At 39.5% G+C, this 17,111-nt stretch overlaps 1 protein-coding gene across 1 annotated transcript in view; it reads right to left on the minus strand.

Moving 5' to 3' along the window:
* Positions 1-11,252: 11,252 nt before the first annotated feature.
* The window catches only part of npy8br (neuropeptide Y receptor Y8b), a 30,845-nt gene continuing 24,986 nt past the window's right edge, over positions 11,253-17,111 (minus strand). Inside the window, exon 2 of the mRNA XM_028457435.1 lies at positions 11,253-13,351. Coding sequence (XP_028313236.1) covers positions 12,116-13,219 — 1,104 coding nt within the window. The 5' untranslated portion in view covers positions 13,220-13,351 and the 3' untranslated portion in view covers positions 11,253-12,115. The remainder of the gene's footprint in view (positions 13,352-17,111) is intronic.

The following is a 17,111-nucleotide window of genomic DNA, read 5'->3' on the forward strand; positions in this document are numbered from 1 at the left end:
AATTCATGTTCCTCTTGCATGTCAGAGTAGATAAGAATATCATCCATGTAAATTGCTACACCGTCGTGGTCTTTCAGGAGTTTTGTCATCTCACACTGAAAGATTTCAGGTGCACTTGTAATTCCAAATGGCAGTCTATTGATGTAGTATCTACCAAAGGGAGTTATGAATGTGGTAAGTTTGGCACTTTCAGTGTCCAGTGGTATTTGCCAAAAACCACTAGCAGCGTCCAAGAGGGAAAACATCTTGGCTCTGGCAAGTTTAGGTAGGATGTCATCGATAGTTGGTAAAACATACCTTTCTCTCTTCACTGCTTTGTTGAGCATTTTTAGATCCACACATATTCTTGTCTGCTCTTTGTGTTTCTTTGGAACAGCGACGATTGGAGCACACCACTCTGTTGGCTCCTTTATAGGTTGTATCACACCAGTGTCTACCATTCGGTCAAGCTCCTTTTTCACTTTGGGGAGCATAGGTACTGACACACGCCTGGCAGTCGACACACTGTAGGGGACAGCATTCTTCTTAAGAGTTATCTTAATGGGTTTTATCTTCAGTTTACCAACATCTGTTGGGCATGAGTCTTTCAGCAGATCAGCTGTTTTGATCTCATCTATGCCCTTAATTAAAGCCATTGCAACAGCTACATTGCGGCTGAGTAGGTGGCTGCTATGTGTTCCTCTTGTCACATTTATTTTGAACCTATATCTCTTCCCTTTTCTTACTGTGGTAGCTACAAAATGTCCAATGCAATTCACTTTACCACCTGGGCTGTCCAGTCCGCTTACTGTTTTCTTTAGTTTTGGCTTGCTTTTAAGCTGATTGAATGTCTCTTCAGGTATAACACTTGTATCAGCTCCTGAGTCTTAAAGTATATTTCTATACCTTGTATTGGTAGTTTCACTGTCTATGCATTGCCAGTGTCTTCCACGTCTGTTATTTCCCCTAAGAAATAAGTATTATTCTTCTCACTTTCTTTTATGGGTGCTGTTACCTCATTGACCACACGGGAGCGACAAACGACTGCAAAATGTCCCAGCCTTTTACTGTTACGGCACTCTGCATTACGTGCTGCACATCTATATTCTTTTGCGTGCATACGACCGCATCTGGAACATTTATATCCTTTGTTTATATGTGGGGTTTGTTTTATTTTGGCTCCTTTAAACCGTTCTTTGACATTATTGTGCCACTGTTTCTCTCTGTTTGGCGGATGCTTATGGGCCACTTCACTCACTTGTGCACAGTTTGCATTGGCCCCTTGCTCTCTGACGTGTTGTTTCACTTGCTCCGATTGTCTCACTAACTCAACGGCTTTATTGAGTGTCAAGTCGGGCATCAGTTGTAGCTTTTCAGATAACTCTTTGTCTAATATCCTGATGACTAACCTGTCATGGATATTTTCATCTTTGAAATCTACGAATCCACAGGTGTCTGCTAATTCATGCAGGCTCCTAATGTATTCCTCCGCCATCTCCCCTGACCTTTGTGTGCGCTGATGGAAACGGGCTCTTTCGTGAATTGTATTCACTTTTGGCACAAAGTAGTTATCGAGTAGTCTCATAATCATCTTCATCCTCACCATCCTCTTCTGAAAAGGTGAAAGTCTTAAATACCTGCTCAGCTTCTTTCCCGAGCGAGTAGAGCAGTGTGCAAACCTGCACCTCACCGTCTTCCTTGTTTAGCTTCGTTGCTATCCTGTAGCGTTGAAAGCGTTGGCGCCACTCCGGCCACTGCTCCGGCCGCGAGAAGTCAAAACACTCCGGGGGTGGGAACTTTGCCATCCCTGGACGTCTTCTGACACCATGTAGTGTTATGTAGAATGATGAGGAGGCAGCAATTGTATCTTGCTAACTTTATTAGGTCAACCTGCTAAACATAACACATGCGTTGCTCCACTGCTGGCTTACTTCCGCTAGAGCACGTCACATAAAACTAGTCCCTTCCGGTCACATCATACCCTTACGCTGTTTGTGTTACACTATGTAATAGCATGTTTACTTTACATAAGAGTATGGATCCAAGAGATTTGAACAGGGCAATAAACAGAGAACATTTCAAACTGCCTACAAGAGAAGAAGTAATGTCACGGTTTGCAAATTCTAGATTTTTTAGCAAGCTAGACACATTTTCAGGATTTTGGCAGCTGAAGTTGGACGTTGAAAGCTCTAAACTGTGCACATTCAACAGCCCCTTTGGCAGATATACGTAGATTCCTGCGACTACCATTTGGTATTGCTTCATCTCCAGAGGTGTATCACAAGACAGGTGTTTCCATGTTTGAACACTAGGGGGCATTGCTGGCTTTTCAGTGTGCTTTTGAACCACTTTTCTGTGGGCTCTCTCATGGCACCGCCTCCGATGCCACTCAGCCCAGCGGAGAACCCTGATCTTTTCCCATAGGATGCACATTTAGCTGGGCCGGGCCAATGGGATCCTCGTCTATGGCCTCCTTGTATTGGGACTTCAGTACCTTTATCTCCTTCCTGATGTTGTGAATCTTCACAGCTCTTTGATTCTTAAGTTGTTCCGGAGCTTTTTTTTCTTTTCCTTGCCGAATCGCTCAGCTACGATACTGACAATGATCGTTGTCAAGCCTTGTAGCTTCCTGTCAGCCTCCCCCTTTACCGTTGCCTCCAGAATTTGGGCTACATCATTATCAAACTGCTTCCACAATGAGGACATAGCTGCCGTCCATTTGATCCACCTCCTGTCAGACTTGATACTCAAGGGATTAGCTTTTGATCCAATCTGATCAAACACAAAAGCGTATTCAGTGAAAATAGATTTCCAAACAAAACTTAAATGAGCAGCATAAATCCCACAAGACACTTAACATTTTGCTGTGCACAATCAAAGCAGCTTTAAAAACATATAAAACCTACAATATCAGCTCTCATAACACTTAAATTTAAACAAAAGGTGGATGGATGAAAGAACACAATGAATTACTAAGTGCTGAGACAAATGTGCAGATACTCATCATTGTTGCTGTCTTCTCTTTCAAAGTTTGTGTAAGAAATGGAGCTGATCAACATGCTTTTATTCACTGTGCAGTTACACAGCGGTCTGTGTTTCTAGACAGGTCGGTTTGGGTGGGCGACCCACATCCCAGCCGACCCCTTGCGCTAGCTGTCGTGGTTTCGGTCCCCATGTCAGGGCGCACTGAGGACAATCCATGAGGGGGCACCAATCTCAGCAAGGTAACCATATCCACGGCCCCGGTAAGCGGTGAGTTGGGAGCGGGGCGGTGCCTCAGCCGCCGGGCCCTCCCAGGCCACAGTATGTTTGGGCCTACACGCACAGCAGATTTCGGACTGTCCGCACTCCTCTGAGCTTAAATACGTGGATGGTTATTACAGATACGTAAGCAGAGGATGCACACAGGCAGCATCGGGGGCAGCGAAAGGGCTGCAGGGGTCTTCAGGTAAAGATGAGAGTGTCCGAGCCAATCACATGTATTAAATAAGATGGTGTGGCTGATGTATGTGTTTCTTGGTAATGCAGATTAAAAAGAGAGTTAAAACAACCCATGCACACATGGGAGTCCCTTTTGTGTCCAAGTGTGCAACAATTATTAGGACTACCAATTAAGAAAGAAAAAAAAAACAGAATGTAGGGGGCGCCATTGCACCGTAGGAGAGCAAAATTACAATGTCGGGGGCCCCTACGCTCAACAGCGTTGGCGAGAACCCTGTAGGTTGTCAAGTTAAAGCTGCAGTTTGTAGAATCTTCTCTCCACTCGATTTTGAAAATGAAACTGAAACTTAGCCTCCCTTACCAGGGATTTTTTTCCTCAATTTAGACCAGTGCCAAATGTATGGAGTTTATCTTGTGTTGGTGGAGAGTTTTCAGATGTTTCAGAGACTCTGACATGAATGCACATATCACTCTGTAGTTAGTGCTCTGAGCAGCGCCTGCTGTCGTCAACTTGTCCCCGCCAGAGAGCACACACAGTCGGCTGTGATCTCAGCTGCCTGTGACAACCATCACTCCGCATCCAGACTTTAAAATTAATTCACCTTGAATGAGCTTCTCTTAGGTTTACACGCAATTTATCATACTGTTATCATACTCCCTCTGACACCAGCCCAAAACAGCCCATGGAGCACACGTGTTTGTAGAAAGCTGGCTGACATCCAGCATCACGCTCCTGGATTTATAAACTTCATGGAGAAAGAGAAGAGATTCACTGTCCACTCAGAACCAATTGGATTACAATATGCTCAAATGATGATTATAGATTTTTGACCAACTGATGCAAAAAATGCTTACATTCTGTCACTTTAAATGCTTAAGGTCCCAATTTTCTAAGGGGCAGTAAATTATCTCATCATTTAATTTTGTTGCCAAATGAATCATTAATCACTTTTTGTACAAATACAACACAATTCAAGCTTATTTCAGCAGCTTCACCACACACACCTATGTGGTTTACACTTGACTCACACAGTTGAACATAGCCCTAAAGGCCATTGAAATTCATTGTATATAGCCTAGTCAATTTCATTCCTATAGTAGCCTGTAAACCACATTTGCAATGAAAATATTTAGGCCTGTATTAATATTGTACCCTGGGCATGGCCACAATGATAGCACAAAGCGTGAAAAAAAGACATTCAATTCAAAACACTTTAAATGTATACAGTATACATGTTTCACATCTGACAAGTAAAAGCTCCCAAGAGCTTGTTGTTATTGTTGCAATACTTATTTCTATCCAAGTTAGTTAACAGAAAAATGTGTTACTCTTTTCTTTAATAACTGAATACAATAGAACTCTTGGAATTAGTGTAAACCCTCATTACAGTGACAATAAATGTAATAATAAGGTGACATGTTTTGCCACTAGAGGACAGCAAAAGACAACCTGCAACTCCACGCTGTGACCTCTAACTGTGTCATCTGTGTTGCTTGGCTTTCAAGTGGCCTTTGAACTGTCACCATCAATTCTCATTCTGTTTGTTTAGTTTTTGTATTCAATACCACTTGTAACGTTATTTTCACAGTCTAAACACTTCCTATGACTGCAAAGCTTGATAAATATTATTAGATACTGATAGAACCACAATAACCTGAGTAGTATCTGGTATTTGAGCAAAAATTACAAAAAGTTAATTGCTTTAATTTTCTACAGCGGTCTGTAATATCCTGCTCAGAGGGATGTTACTGTGTGCTCATCAAGATAATCAGATGCAATTTGGTTCTCAACGCATGCCAGAAATTGCTTAATTGGATTTGCAGAATACACAATAATAACCCAAACGATGATCAACATTAGAGCAATCTGTTCCTGTTTACACACTCACTGTCTCTTTGAAAGTTGGACATCATGAGACCTTTGAATGTGTGTTGCGGTATCTACAACCACAAGTTCAGTATTTTAAGTAATGGTGTTTGGCCTCAGTGTATCACATTTGTTTTTCCAGCAAATCCACAGATTCTGAAATGGATTGAGATCTTGGAATTTATGGAGTTTTCAAACATTTCTAATTAATTCATAGGTTTTGGCAAGGCAAAAAGAGAGCAGAGGAAAATCCTTTTAGGAAATACTATTTACATGAAAGAGTGCAGTTCGGTCTGCATATATAGACACATGGTTTTGGCACTACTTAGTGGTATTTTATGTTCCAACACCTCTAAGTGCGATTACTTTCCCATGTAAGAGACATATCCACAGATACTTACATTCAGACACATTCTTATTTATCAGATTGATGTAAAGGAGAAGTGCTTAATCAAAGAAAGCCATCTTCTTTCTTTGTAAGAATGATTCAGTACTGATGACTAAATGTTCCATTTAGTTTTTTTTGTTGATAGAATGATTAATGGGGCCTCTAAGCTGAGGGCATTTCATAGACAATGTGTAGATCGTAATGTGGCTCCCAGGTAGCTTTATTCGTCACTCGTGAACTCATCACAACAGCTTTACGAAAGCAACCGTGACAATTAGGCAACAATGCCTATGGGCAGTAGCACATACACAAAATTACAGCTGTCTCATTCATCAATTTATCAAAATAGTAGAGCCCTCAAAATAAACAGAATCCTGAATCTTACACTTTTCCCATCTGCCAACTCAATTTATATATACACTTTAACTTGCCAATTTAATATTTCTCTCCTTCTCATAGAAACCATAATTAGGAGAAGAACAAGTAATGCACCTTTTGTTCTCACTTAGTTACAATGGAGACGAATGAGCCTAAAACAAAACTGTTAAAGCAGCAGTATGTAAGTTTTTTTGTTGTTGTGTTATTTGGTCAAAAATCCATAATCATCTTTGAGGATATTGTAATCCAAAGTGTTCAGAGTGGACAGTGAATCTCTTCTCCTTCTCCTGGCTCTGTAAATGAGATTTAGAAATACAGGAGCATGACGCTGGACTTCAGCCAATCAGAGATCTTTCACCAACAGAGCAATCCCATGAGCTGTTTTAAGCATTACAATTGGCTGCACAAGCTGCTCATCAAAAGTCTATGCGAGTTCACAATCTGAGAGTAGGGGAAGTGTGATTGCGGATATTCCAGCATAAGTCTCCATCGTGGCTTTTGGCACAGCAGTTACACGGCAAAGTAAGAGGAATAAGGAAGACCGAGGTGAAGAAGCAACGGTCTAAAGGCACAAACGTGTTCTGGAGGAAGAGACTCCGCAGAGGTCCCTCTGCAATGGCGAGACCAGGGGGTGGCTAGGGACGGCCACCGCCCACCCTATAAATTTGCTGGCCACCCTACTGGCCATCCCACTGGCATTAACATTGCAGTGTGCCAAAAGGGAGCGCGTATGAATATACTGTTCAATATCTTCATGGCTTTCAGATGTATTAAGTAAGTTAAACTTAAAATTGTTAAGAAAACAAACTCAGCATGTTTGAGTAAAGTGTATACTTAAAAACAATGACAACACAAACTAATAATCATTGAGTTTGGTTGACATAAAATGCTGTAGTTGTGTACTTATTTTTTGAGTTCTAGGAACTTATTCCAGTGGTTTTGAAAACTTTGAGTCATAATAACTGAAAATAATTGAGTTGACTTAACAGAAAACTGTAAGTCATATTGAATGCAAGTATTTCAGTTGAGCTTTATGAGCACTTTAATTTAAAGACCGTGTAATGCAAATTCTGCCATGTTCTTCTCAACACATTAAATAGGTCATAAATGTATTCCTTAAAACTTGTACAAAGCCATTCAACCATTTATAATTTAATTATGGAGCTAGGCTTCACAAACTGTGTTTCAAATTTCTGTTCTGGATTATATGGGCGGGTCAGAAATCACAACAACGTTACGTAACAAGTCCCTCATTAGCATAAAGCCAATCCTGCTGCTGAGCACACCAAACGTCTGCGGCCTCCTGTGGGCACAATTCTAGCCAAAAACAAACCACATATTCGGACTCAGGGGAATAAAATGCGTCTGCTGGTGCCACTTTTCCTATAAAAGGAGCACTTATACACCGTAGTTTGGTTTTTCACCTCTAGCTGGTGCAGAGCTGGCGTCTCTGCTGTACAACGAAATAGCCATGTTTAGTTATTTGGGCTATGAAAAGCACAAAATGCTGACACTTTCAAACTTATAGGTACTGTAGTCAATTGGAAATGGAAAAATAAATAATTCATAATTATATTAGAATTAAAACAAATAATCAAAATTCAATTCACCCTTGGGTAGGCACTGCCTACCTTGCCTACCCTGACTGCACATCACTGCTAAGCACCAAATACAGTCTAAAGATGGTGTTTTCATCAAGTTCCTATAAGTAGTTGCAGCTACTTATATGAACTTGTGTCAAGCATTGCTTTTTGGCTTGAAAGAGCCTGAGATGGAAAAGGAAAGGTCAACAACAAAATCATCTTGAACGTATCTCATGCCAATCTGCTCAAAATTTTCAAATCATGAAGGTCTCCCTCACAAAAATGCAGTAATGACACTTTGGGGGCGGTGGTGGCCTAACGATTTAGGGAGCGGGCTTGTAATCGGGGGGTCATCATATTGAGCAAGTCCCACAACCTGCTAAATTAAATTGTAATCTTGTAATCTTTATGATGATTTCTGATATCTGAACCTACCTTTGCTTGTCCTCCCACAGCTGTCAGATCCATCAGATCATTTCATTTCCTGAGATCGCTCTGACTTAACCTCAGAACAAGAGCATCAGCTTTGTAATCTCATTGCTGTGATATAGTATGGGCTTAAAGCTGGCAGAGTTTGCCTTCTAAAATTGATAGATTGAATGAACAATAGACCTTTGTGTCAGCAGATACCTTATATGTCACAATACAAAGAAAAGCACCTGAAGCTAAATGCATCAGTAATTGTTTTTATATACTGTATTTGGAAACAAAACTTTTTCTTAAACAGTGAAATGGAAATCTTCATTACGTGATGCATGGAGATCTTTAAAGGAAGACCACACGTCAACAAAGAAGGTAATTGGCGTTACCTGTGCTTAGCCAGCTGTGGCCTGTCAAAAGAGTTTTTGCTCTTCCTATGTGACTGAATACACCCTTGCAATTTTCGTTTCATCATTTGGTGCAAAAGGTCAAAGGGAAAATGTCATCATGTAGCCCTCCAACCAATACCAAGGTCTGCTCTTGTGTTGCTTTAATGTCAGGTGGAAAACCATCTGGCATGGCTGACTGTTCTTCAGCCTGCTCATCAGCTGGTGTTTAATAACACACTTCCAATGGTTGGATGCTGTGCGTCAGCTTCAACAAGACACACTGAAACCCCAGCGGAAGCTGTAACCAGGCAACTAAACCAGGCTGTGGCATTGACTTCCATCAAGGAAAAGGAAGGGTCAGGCACAAAGGCCAGATCCTAAATGATCTAAACAAGACTGTAGATATGAAATCCAACCATCCTTCCATTCATCCATCCACCCATCCTGACAAAGTGATGCCTTTGTGTCTGTTTATTAAACTACATTCCAGCACTATCCTTATGAATGTGATGGATGTTTCTCACTTCTGAGAAACTGAAATGTTTCCATTTCCATGTCCATCTAATGTGCAAATCTAATGTTTCTGCAGCTTGAAGATTTGTGAATGTGGGAGTGTTATGATAAATGAATCAGACCTGAAAAAAGAGAAACTTCCTCATAGTCCTGCTGATCAAGGATGTACCTCCCTCAGGACGGATACATTTGGCCAAATCCACAGAGCAATTAGAGAAAAAAATATTGACAGATCTTATCTTCTGTGTTTGACGTGGAAATGGGCCAACTGCTCAGTTCGAGGAATCCTGGATGTTTACAATAGATTGATTAAATTCCAGAGACACAGCCTTCAACCTTTCCCTCTGCCAAGCTACAAGTAATTACAGATGTTTATGGCCACCCACTTTTCTTTTTCTGAACAAAAACTGTATTGAATTACATGCATTTCAATTTGTATTATCATCCTTTCCTATAGCTGAGCATAAATCCTGCAATTTCATCAATGAATGAAGTCTGTCACCCAAAATGAAGGATTTTGTCAGTTTGATCAAATGTAAATTATTATATCCATAAGCATAGATCTTATAAAGGATACATACAGCTGATACTATTTATTAGTATTACATGTACTAACTCAAACTGAAAACATATTTTCCTTGCTTGGTCCTTTCAGAGTAGTAAGATGCAGAGTTGCCACCACTCCTGAGTAATTCACAGTTTATCACAGATACAGAGACACAATAAGGCTGAAAAACCTCATTGTAAGGCATTGATGCTACTTTTTCAAATATATTCTGAAAATGTTGGAGCTTCCTCACTCTTGGTGTTTTAATAATGGCAGAATGGAATTGTATTCTTGTAAGAATAAAACTAGACATAGTCAATAATGTTGTATTATTGCTGTAATGATGAAGAAAAATTTGACTGGGAAAAAAATTGTGCCCAAAACAACAGCTTGAGCATATCTCTGGCCAATGAGTGCATGCTGTTCCTGTGAACATCTCTAACGTAAAATGCAGACAGCTGAGATGCTAAATTCTTCTGGAACAGCTCCACTGACAAGGAGAGTCTGCTGCCCCTGTGGACAGTGACTGTCCACAGCTGAGCTTCATTTGACGGAGCAGCACTGCACCCACAGCCCAGTTACACTGAGTAACTGTAAAACAGCTTGATTTAAGTTGGCACTCATTGCTGAGAGCCACTACACTTTGTAATTCTTTCAGGCATCCATCCTCATTTATTTCAAATATAATAATTGGTGCCACTCAGTGGTGTTGAAATGGGTCAGACAGGTGAGAGGAGGAGAAATAATGATGGAAAAGGGGGGAGTTTCTTTGTGTAAAGGTTATTGTGGGCCCGCACCTTCACGTGTGCATTCAGTTATGCTGATAAGGACCTTTAGAGCTCTTATCTGAATAAAGAGCTATTCAAAAACAGCTTGGCATGGTAACAGGTATTGTAAAATCAAGCCTCAACGTCTAATCAGTTGAACTGTCTTCCCCCCCGCTTGATCTATTATCATTCATATAGTTTATTACCACTATAATTTCCTTCCTGTGAACATCTCTTTAATCCTTGTACAACACTGATTGCACTCAATGCAACACTGACTTATTTTCAAAACAAACACACCTAAACTTTATATTAATGCTGCAATTCAAACAAATCATATGCATTGAATAGGACCTCGGAAGCACTTAAAAAAATATTTAATATATAGAGATGGTGTTCTTATGTTTGGTATACATACTGCTAACCATTACAAAACATTATGTGAAAGTTAGCCAAACATATCAATAAGGAATTTCAAAATATGTGCTCTAATTTATTATTGATGTACAGAAGGATCTGAACAGCAAATAGAGTGTATTACTTATTACCAGTTTTATGGCATATTGCACAAGACATGCCAACAAAAAAAAAATACAACACTGCTACTGGTCTACAAGGGGAATTTAAATAAAAATTGCAGACTTTTAGCTTTTTCGTAAAATGTCTTAGGTTTGCATTTCGCTTTGTGAGAGACTGGGTGTACTTTGGAATCAAACATCTATAGCATGCATCATTGCAATCCTCAAGGATCATATGATTCTGATAACCTGATTTGCAAAACCCTAATTTTCCAAGAAGACACGTTTGACCCTCTAAAACAGGGCCATATAAACAATCAAATAACCCAACAAGGGCTGGATTGGTAAAACAAATATTTTCATACCGTTAAATCCCAAATATGCTATGCTACAATGTGCACTTATTGTGGTTCACACCATAAGCTACATGTCATGTGTTATATACAACAGGAACCTGCTTTGTCAATTTTTACAGACACTTTTATTTTGCTTTATTGCAATCAATATACATTTGTTGTGACGGCACAATTTATGAGACACGCCACCCCACACGTACACATCACATTATATATATACTGCTCTGCAGACCTTGGCAGACAGCATGTAATGTATGCAGTTCTCCTCAAAGCTGCCTGTAAAAGATCATTACACTAATGGTGGTGACTTTGGACAAAAATAAATGCATTAAGATGATGCAAGTAAATCAGCTGAATGAATGCCTAGGGCCACATTTAAAGCACTAATGTTACCTCTTTCAACTGGGCAATCTGTCGATAAGTGTTAACACATCACAGTTCACAATCCTTTTCTTACTTTCTGCAAGACTATTAACATAAAACAGCAACACTAAAAGGATCATTAGCTGTGCCCCGAAAGCCATTTAGTCTATCTAGCCTTCTTCGGTTGTTTACACACTTAGAGGACGACCTAAACAGCTGATGTTCATTCAAATGTGTTATCTGAAGAGATCCAAGTCCTTTAGATAGAAAACATACCACATGGAATAGCATTTTAAAGTCTGTGATTTTGGACCTCTAGGAAAATAACAACACTGATGTTAGTTGCAGATGTGCTCGTGTAAAGTTGTCCTTGATTTGTATTTTGGATTTAGATATGTCCAACCTGTGCACCAGTATTTTGTTATCAGCGTCCTCACACAGGTAGAATTATACAGAATAAAGAGCATCGTGCATAAGTGTTCTCAGCTTCTTCATTCTGGATTTTCTATTACAAAGTTTTTAACATGGAAGTGTCAACCTCAAGCCTGTATAAAGACAACACAGTTTCTGTTGAATGAAACAAGAAACCTAGAGGTACCTACATCTTTAGATGGTGTTACTCATGGATCCATTACTCAAGATAGACCCCTTGGTGACCTCGGTGCTCACGGTGGAGAGTGGGACACTCTCGTACCTCTCTGTCACCTCCCAACAGCGACAGCGCAGCAAGGTGCTCTTGAGCTGTTTCTGGAAGTTGGTGTTGAGAAAACCGTATATAACTGGGTTGACGCAGGTGGAGCTCATGGCCATGAGGTGACAGAATGAGAAGATGATGTCATGACCACAGGATGGAATAGCTTCATGGTTCCAGTCAAACACTGTGTTGAAGACATTCAGAGGAAGCCAGGAAAGTGCAAATGCCACCACTATGGAGACTAGCATGGCATTAATCCTTGTTGAACCTTTGTTCTTCTTTTGAGTGGTGTTCCTGCCACGCTCCACCATGTCCTTCCTCCTCCTGAGGCGCAGGTAAACATGAAGGTAGCAGACCAAGATGAGGACAAGAGGAAGGATGTACTGGAAGATGAGCAGGGAGGTGGTGTAAGCCCGGCGCTCTTGGACTGTTGGCCACAGCTCCATACAAACAAGATGATCATTGACTGCTAGAGGCAAGCTCAGGTTCTGGAATGGTAAGGTGAGTACACTGTATGAGAGGAAAGGCACTGAAATCAAGGAAGCCACCATCCAGGTGATAGCTACTGCAAAATAGGACTGGCCCACTAAAGGTTTCCATCCAGTTGGATGGACGATGAGCTGGTAGCGCTCCATGGCGATCAGGACAAGGGAGAAGATGGAGACGGTAACTGAAATGCATTGAATGAAGGGTGTGAGCTTGCACAGGATGTCTCCGAGGACCCAGCGGTCCATCAGTGTGTAGATAATAGTGACAGGGAGGCATATGATGCACATGAGAATATCTGAGCAAGAGAGGTTAACAATAAAAATGTTGGTCACGTTTTGCATCTCTCTGTTCCGCGTAATGACATATACCAGACAGGAGTTCCCAATGAGGCCCACTGCCATAACTGTGCTGTAGGCAATAATGAGAAAAGTAGTGGCACTGATGGAGAGTGAGCAGTCCTCAGTGAAGTCCCATGGTATCTCCTTCCTCAAGGCCTGGTTGTTGTTGGTGTTGTGCTGAAGCTCCATGACAATTTCTATCCAAGTTTACCTCCGTAGCAGAAAACAAATGACACTGATCTTCAGGGCTTACTTCATTAAAAGTATTTTCATTTGTATTTGGGGGTTACTCCCCAGTTTTATTGCAGTCTTTGTGTCTACCTGGAAAAAGACATAAGGAATCATGTCACTATAAAGACAAAACATTACAATATTTATTGACAAAATGTATATAATTTATCAAGTACATTCAAACTGTTACAATAAAATACAGTGATTTTTTGTAAAAATAAAATAAAATAAAATAAAATGCATGTCCAACAAACATTATATTGCGGTTTACATGCCAAAATAGGCTAGTGTTACCATTAGATCTAAAATCTATACTTTGGGATTTAAAAAGGAAGCTGGAGCAGAAAGCTTGTGACTGAAGGGTTTCCAGTTCAAATTGTTGCACTGGCAGGATAGCCAGGTGGGAGTTGATGAAAGGCACCATGTGCCTCACCTTGATCACCACTACTGAGGGCACATTATGTGCCAAAAATGCTAATTATTGTCTATACAGTGCTTGTTTTCTGCAGAAGATAAATATGTAAAAATCTAGGCAGTAGGACACATTTGCTGCTGTTTTCTATGCTAGTAACACCTCTTGTTTAGGTAAATGAAAATTGTTGAAACTTATACAATAATAAACTGTGCACACAGGAATGCAAAGAATATAGAAACCATTCATTCAACCATTCACTGTTCATTTTAGAATAATGAAGGCTGCCGTTTGTGATAAAAAAGAAACAAAAAAAACATTAAGCTATCAATACTGGTATCATAATGCAAATAAAACCTTTGATGTCCTTATTAGAAGAACTATACCTAACAAAACACATTATTTCATACCATATTCATTTTATTAACTTTTAAAAATGGGACTACTTAACCGTTTTAGGACCTGTGCGCCGCCATCTTAAAATCACAATTGATGACAGCTCCTTTTAGCCCATTGTTTTCTATTGGAGTGAAGTATTCAGCCTGCTTTTGGCTCACTTAACAGCTTTTCAGTCAAAATTACAACTTGTGCTGCTTTTGGTTGGTATAAAAAAATCAGTAAAACTTAAAGATGCCAATGTAAACCTCTTTTGTTTACCGAAAGAGGATAAACAAAATCCGTGACCCGAAAAAAACTGTAATCGCAGGGGGCACCAGTTCCAACTCTGCCATTTCGTAGAGTGCATGAAGCAGAGAAGAAGAGCTCCCTAAGGGACTTGATCTCTCTTAAGGGGGTTCCACCATCTTTAAATCACGAAAATAACATGGCACCACTGCCTGTGAAAATCCTATTGAGTGAAGCGTTCAGCCTGCTTTTTTGATCATTTAACCAGCTTTTTTGGCAAGTGCCTTACACCCTTGAGTGTGTGCGTGTGCTGCAGGTATTTATTCCTATTCCCTATATAGATTCTACCTATTATTTTAATGCACTTTTATTCATTTAGTTAAAATTAAGAAATTTATCATAAAAGGAAGATTGTCTTCTTGGGAATAGCTGAACAATTAGTGGCAATTGTTTAGGAGAGATTTTCACCAAACACTGTATTTATTCAACAACTGGATGTACTTTCCTTTATAGGCTTCATTCCAGGCTGGTGAATGTGAGGGAATAAAGTATCCAGGAGATTTGAAGCAGAACCAGTTTTGGAGGGGAAATCCTACCCATATCTGGAAAACATGATTCAAGATGCCTTTTTTTTTTTTTTTCGCAGCTTCTGAAGCAAAGGCTTCTCCACTTATCCATGATTGGGCAGGTATCATGGCCCCACTGGAAAGACCAAATCACCTCAACAATATTGAAGGAAGACAAACAATATCTACCTTCTCAAGAAGACCATCACTATCATAAACAGGTGAAACAAAGTAAAATTATTCAAATCACAAGCTTATTCTTTGATTTAAAAGTGTTATATGTATATAATAAAACCCTTCGAGTGAACCACAAATCTAATAGTATATATATTTCATTTTTCACTCTTTCAGCTTAAAAAACTAATTAATTCACTGTGCTGTAGAGTAAATGGGTTTCAAAAAACACAATATTAACAACAACAAGTTGAATCAAGGAATGACACTTAGTATAACCTTTCAGTTAGTTTAATTCAAATAAAAACACATGATGTTGAATCGATCAAATGTATGAACTTTTGAAACACAATATAGTTTATATAAAGAAAATCCCTCCAGGGTTGTTCAACCTCATTATCCAGGGCACGGGGTCCTGTATAAAGACCATCAGATGCAGGAAACTGAGCACTTATTTTTGTCACTGCACAAGATGGAATCACTCGTCAAACCTTTTTACCAAGGTAACCATGGACCCACCAGGTAAACTGTCTGTATACTGCATAACGCCATGACCTGCAATTGAATAACAAGTGAATTAAAAGGGTGACAATGATGCTGACAATACAGTCAGAAATCTAAGCTAAGAAAGAGCTTCTTTGTCCCACTTTAAAATGTGCTTTATTATACCACAAAGAAGAGTAAAAGAATAAGAACACTTCCCACATTAGTAATAAATACAAAAAACATGAATAACAAGGGTAGAATATGATTTCCTGATGGCAAAATTTTGTTCACAATTATTGTGATTTGATGACAAAAATTGTGCCATCAGGGAAATCACATCAAAGTAAAAAATAAAATTAAAAAAGCTTTAATATATTACATTATGTGTGTTATGTGGTCATACGTTGTAGCTGTTGTTTTGATTGTACTATTATTATTATTATTATTATTATTATTATTATTATTATTATTATTATTATTATTATAGTAGGGTTATTTGTATGCATACCTGTTTGAAACTTGCTGCCTGTTTGGAAGACAGCACTCTCTCGATCATGTAAGCTTACCAATGCAGTCCACAAAACATCCGTGTTGAGGCACACAACCCTAAAGCTATCGTGTTCAGTAATGCAAGACAACTTTAAAACAAAAAATAGGCTATAATCAACACCAATGCTAAATAATGAATCATGCAATGTTACACTGGATATAAAACAGTATAAGCAAAAGGTAAGACAATAGAACTAGTCAGTCATTAACTATGCAGCCACAGTTATTAAAAGGAAACATATGCGTTGTAACAGAGCAAAAAACAATAACACGACACAATCGCTTACAAGACAAAAAATTCAGATAATTAAACCATACCTTCAACCATTTCTGACAAGAACGGCAGTTCTTTGCAGCAGACACATTCAACTTCGGTTGGCATTATTGAGCAGCGCTCGCAAAGGCACCACCATTTGTCTGAAAGTTAATCCTGGTTGCCTGTATTAACATGCACCGAATCGTCTTCCTCCTCTTCTGTTTCACTTACAGGTCGGTCTTCGCCCCAGTAGATCTATCTGGTACAGCAGGATACGTGACATTTCTGCTCCATTTTTTTTGTTTTCAGTGACGTAAACAACACAACACTTATTGAGCGTCATATGAAAAACAGATGCAATGGGGCTGTATGATATTAATCAATCACTAAGGGGAGTAAAGGTCCATTAGGGAGCTATTCTTCTCTGCTTCAAGTCATTTACAAAATAGCAGAGTTAGAAGTGTCGCCCCCTGCGGTCACAGATTTTTTTGGGTCATGGATTTTGTTTATTCTCTTTCAGTAAACCAAAGAGGTTTACATTGGCATCTTTAACTGATTTTTATTAAAGCAACCAAAAGCAGCACAAGTTGTCATTTTGACTGAAAAAGCTGCGAAATGATCCAAAAGCAGGCTGAATGCTTCACTCCGATAGATAACAAAAAGGTCGTAAAACGGTAAAGTAGTCCCATTTTTGAAAATTAATCAGACAAATATGGTGCAATGCATTTTGTTAGGATACTGTAGATCGGCTAATACGGACATTTCAAAGGTTTTAGACCAAAT

Source organism: Gouania willdenowi, chromosome 9 (genome assembly GCF_900634775.1).
Source record: "Gouania willdenowi chromosome 9, fGouWil2.1, whole genome shotgun sequence".
NCBI lineage: Eukaryota > Metazoa > Chordata > Actinopteri > Blenniiformes > Gobiesocidae > Gouania > Gouania willdenowi.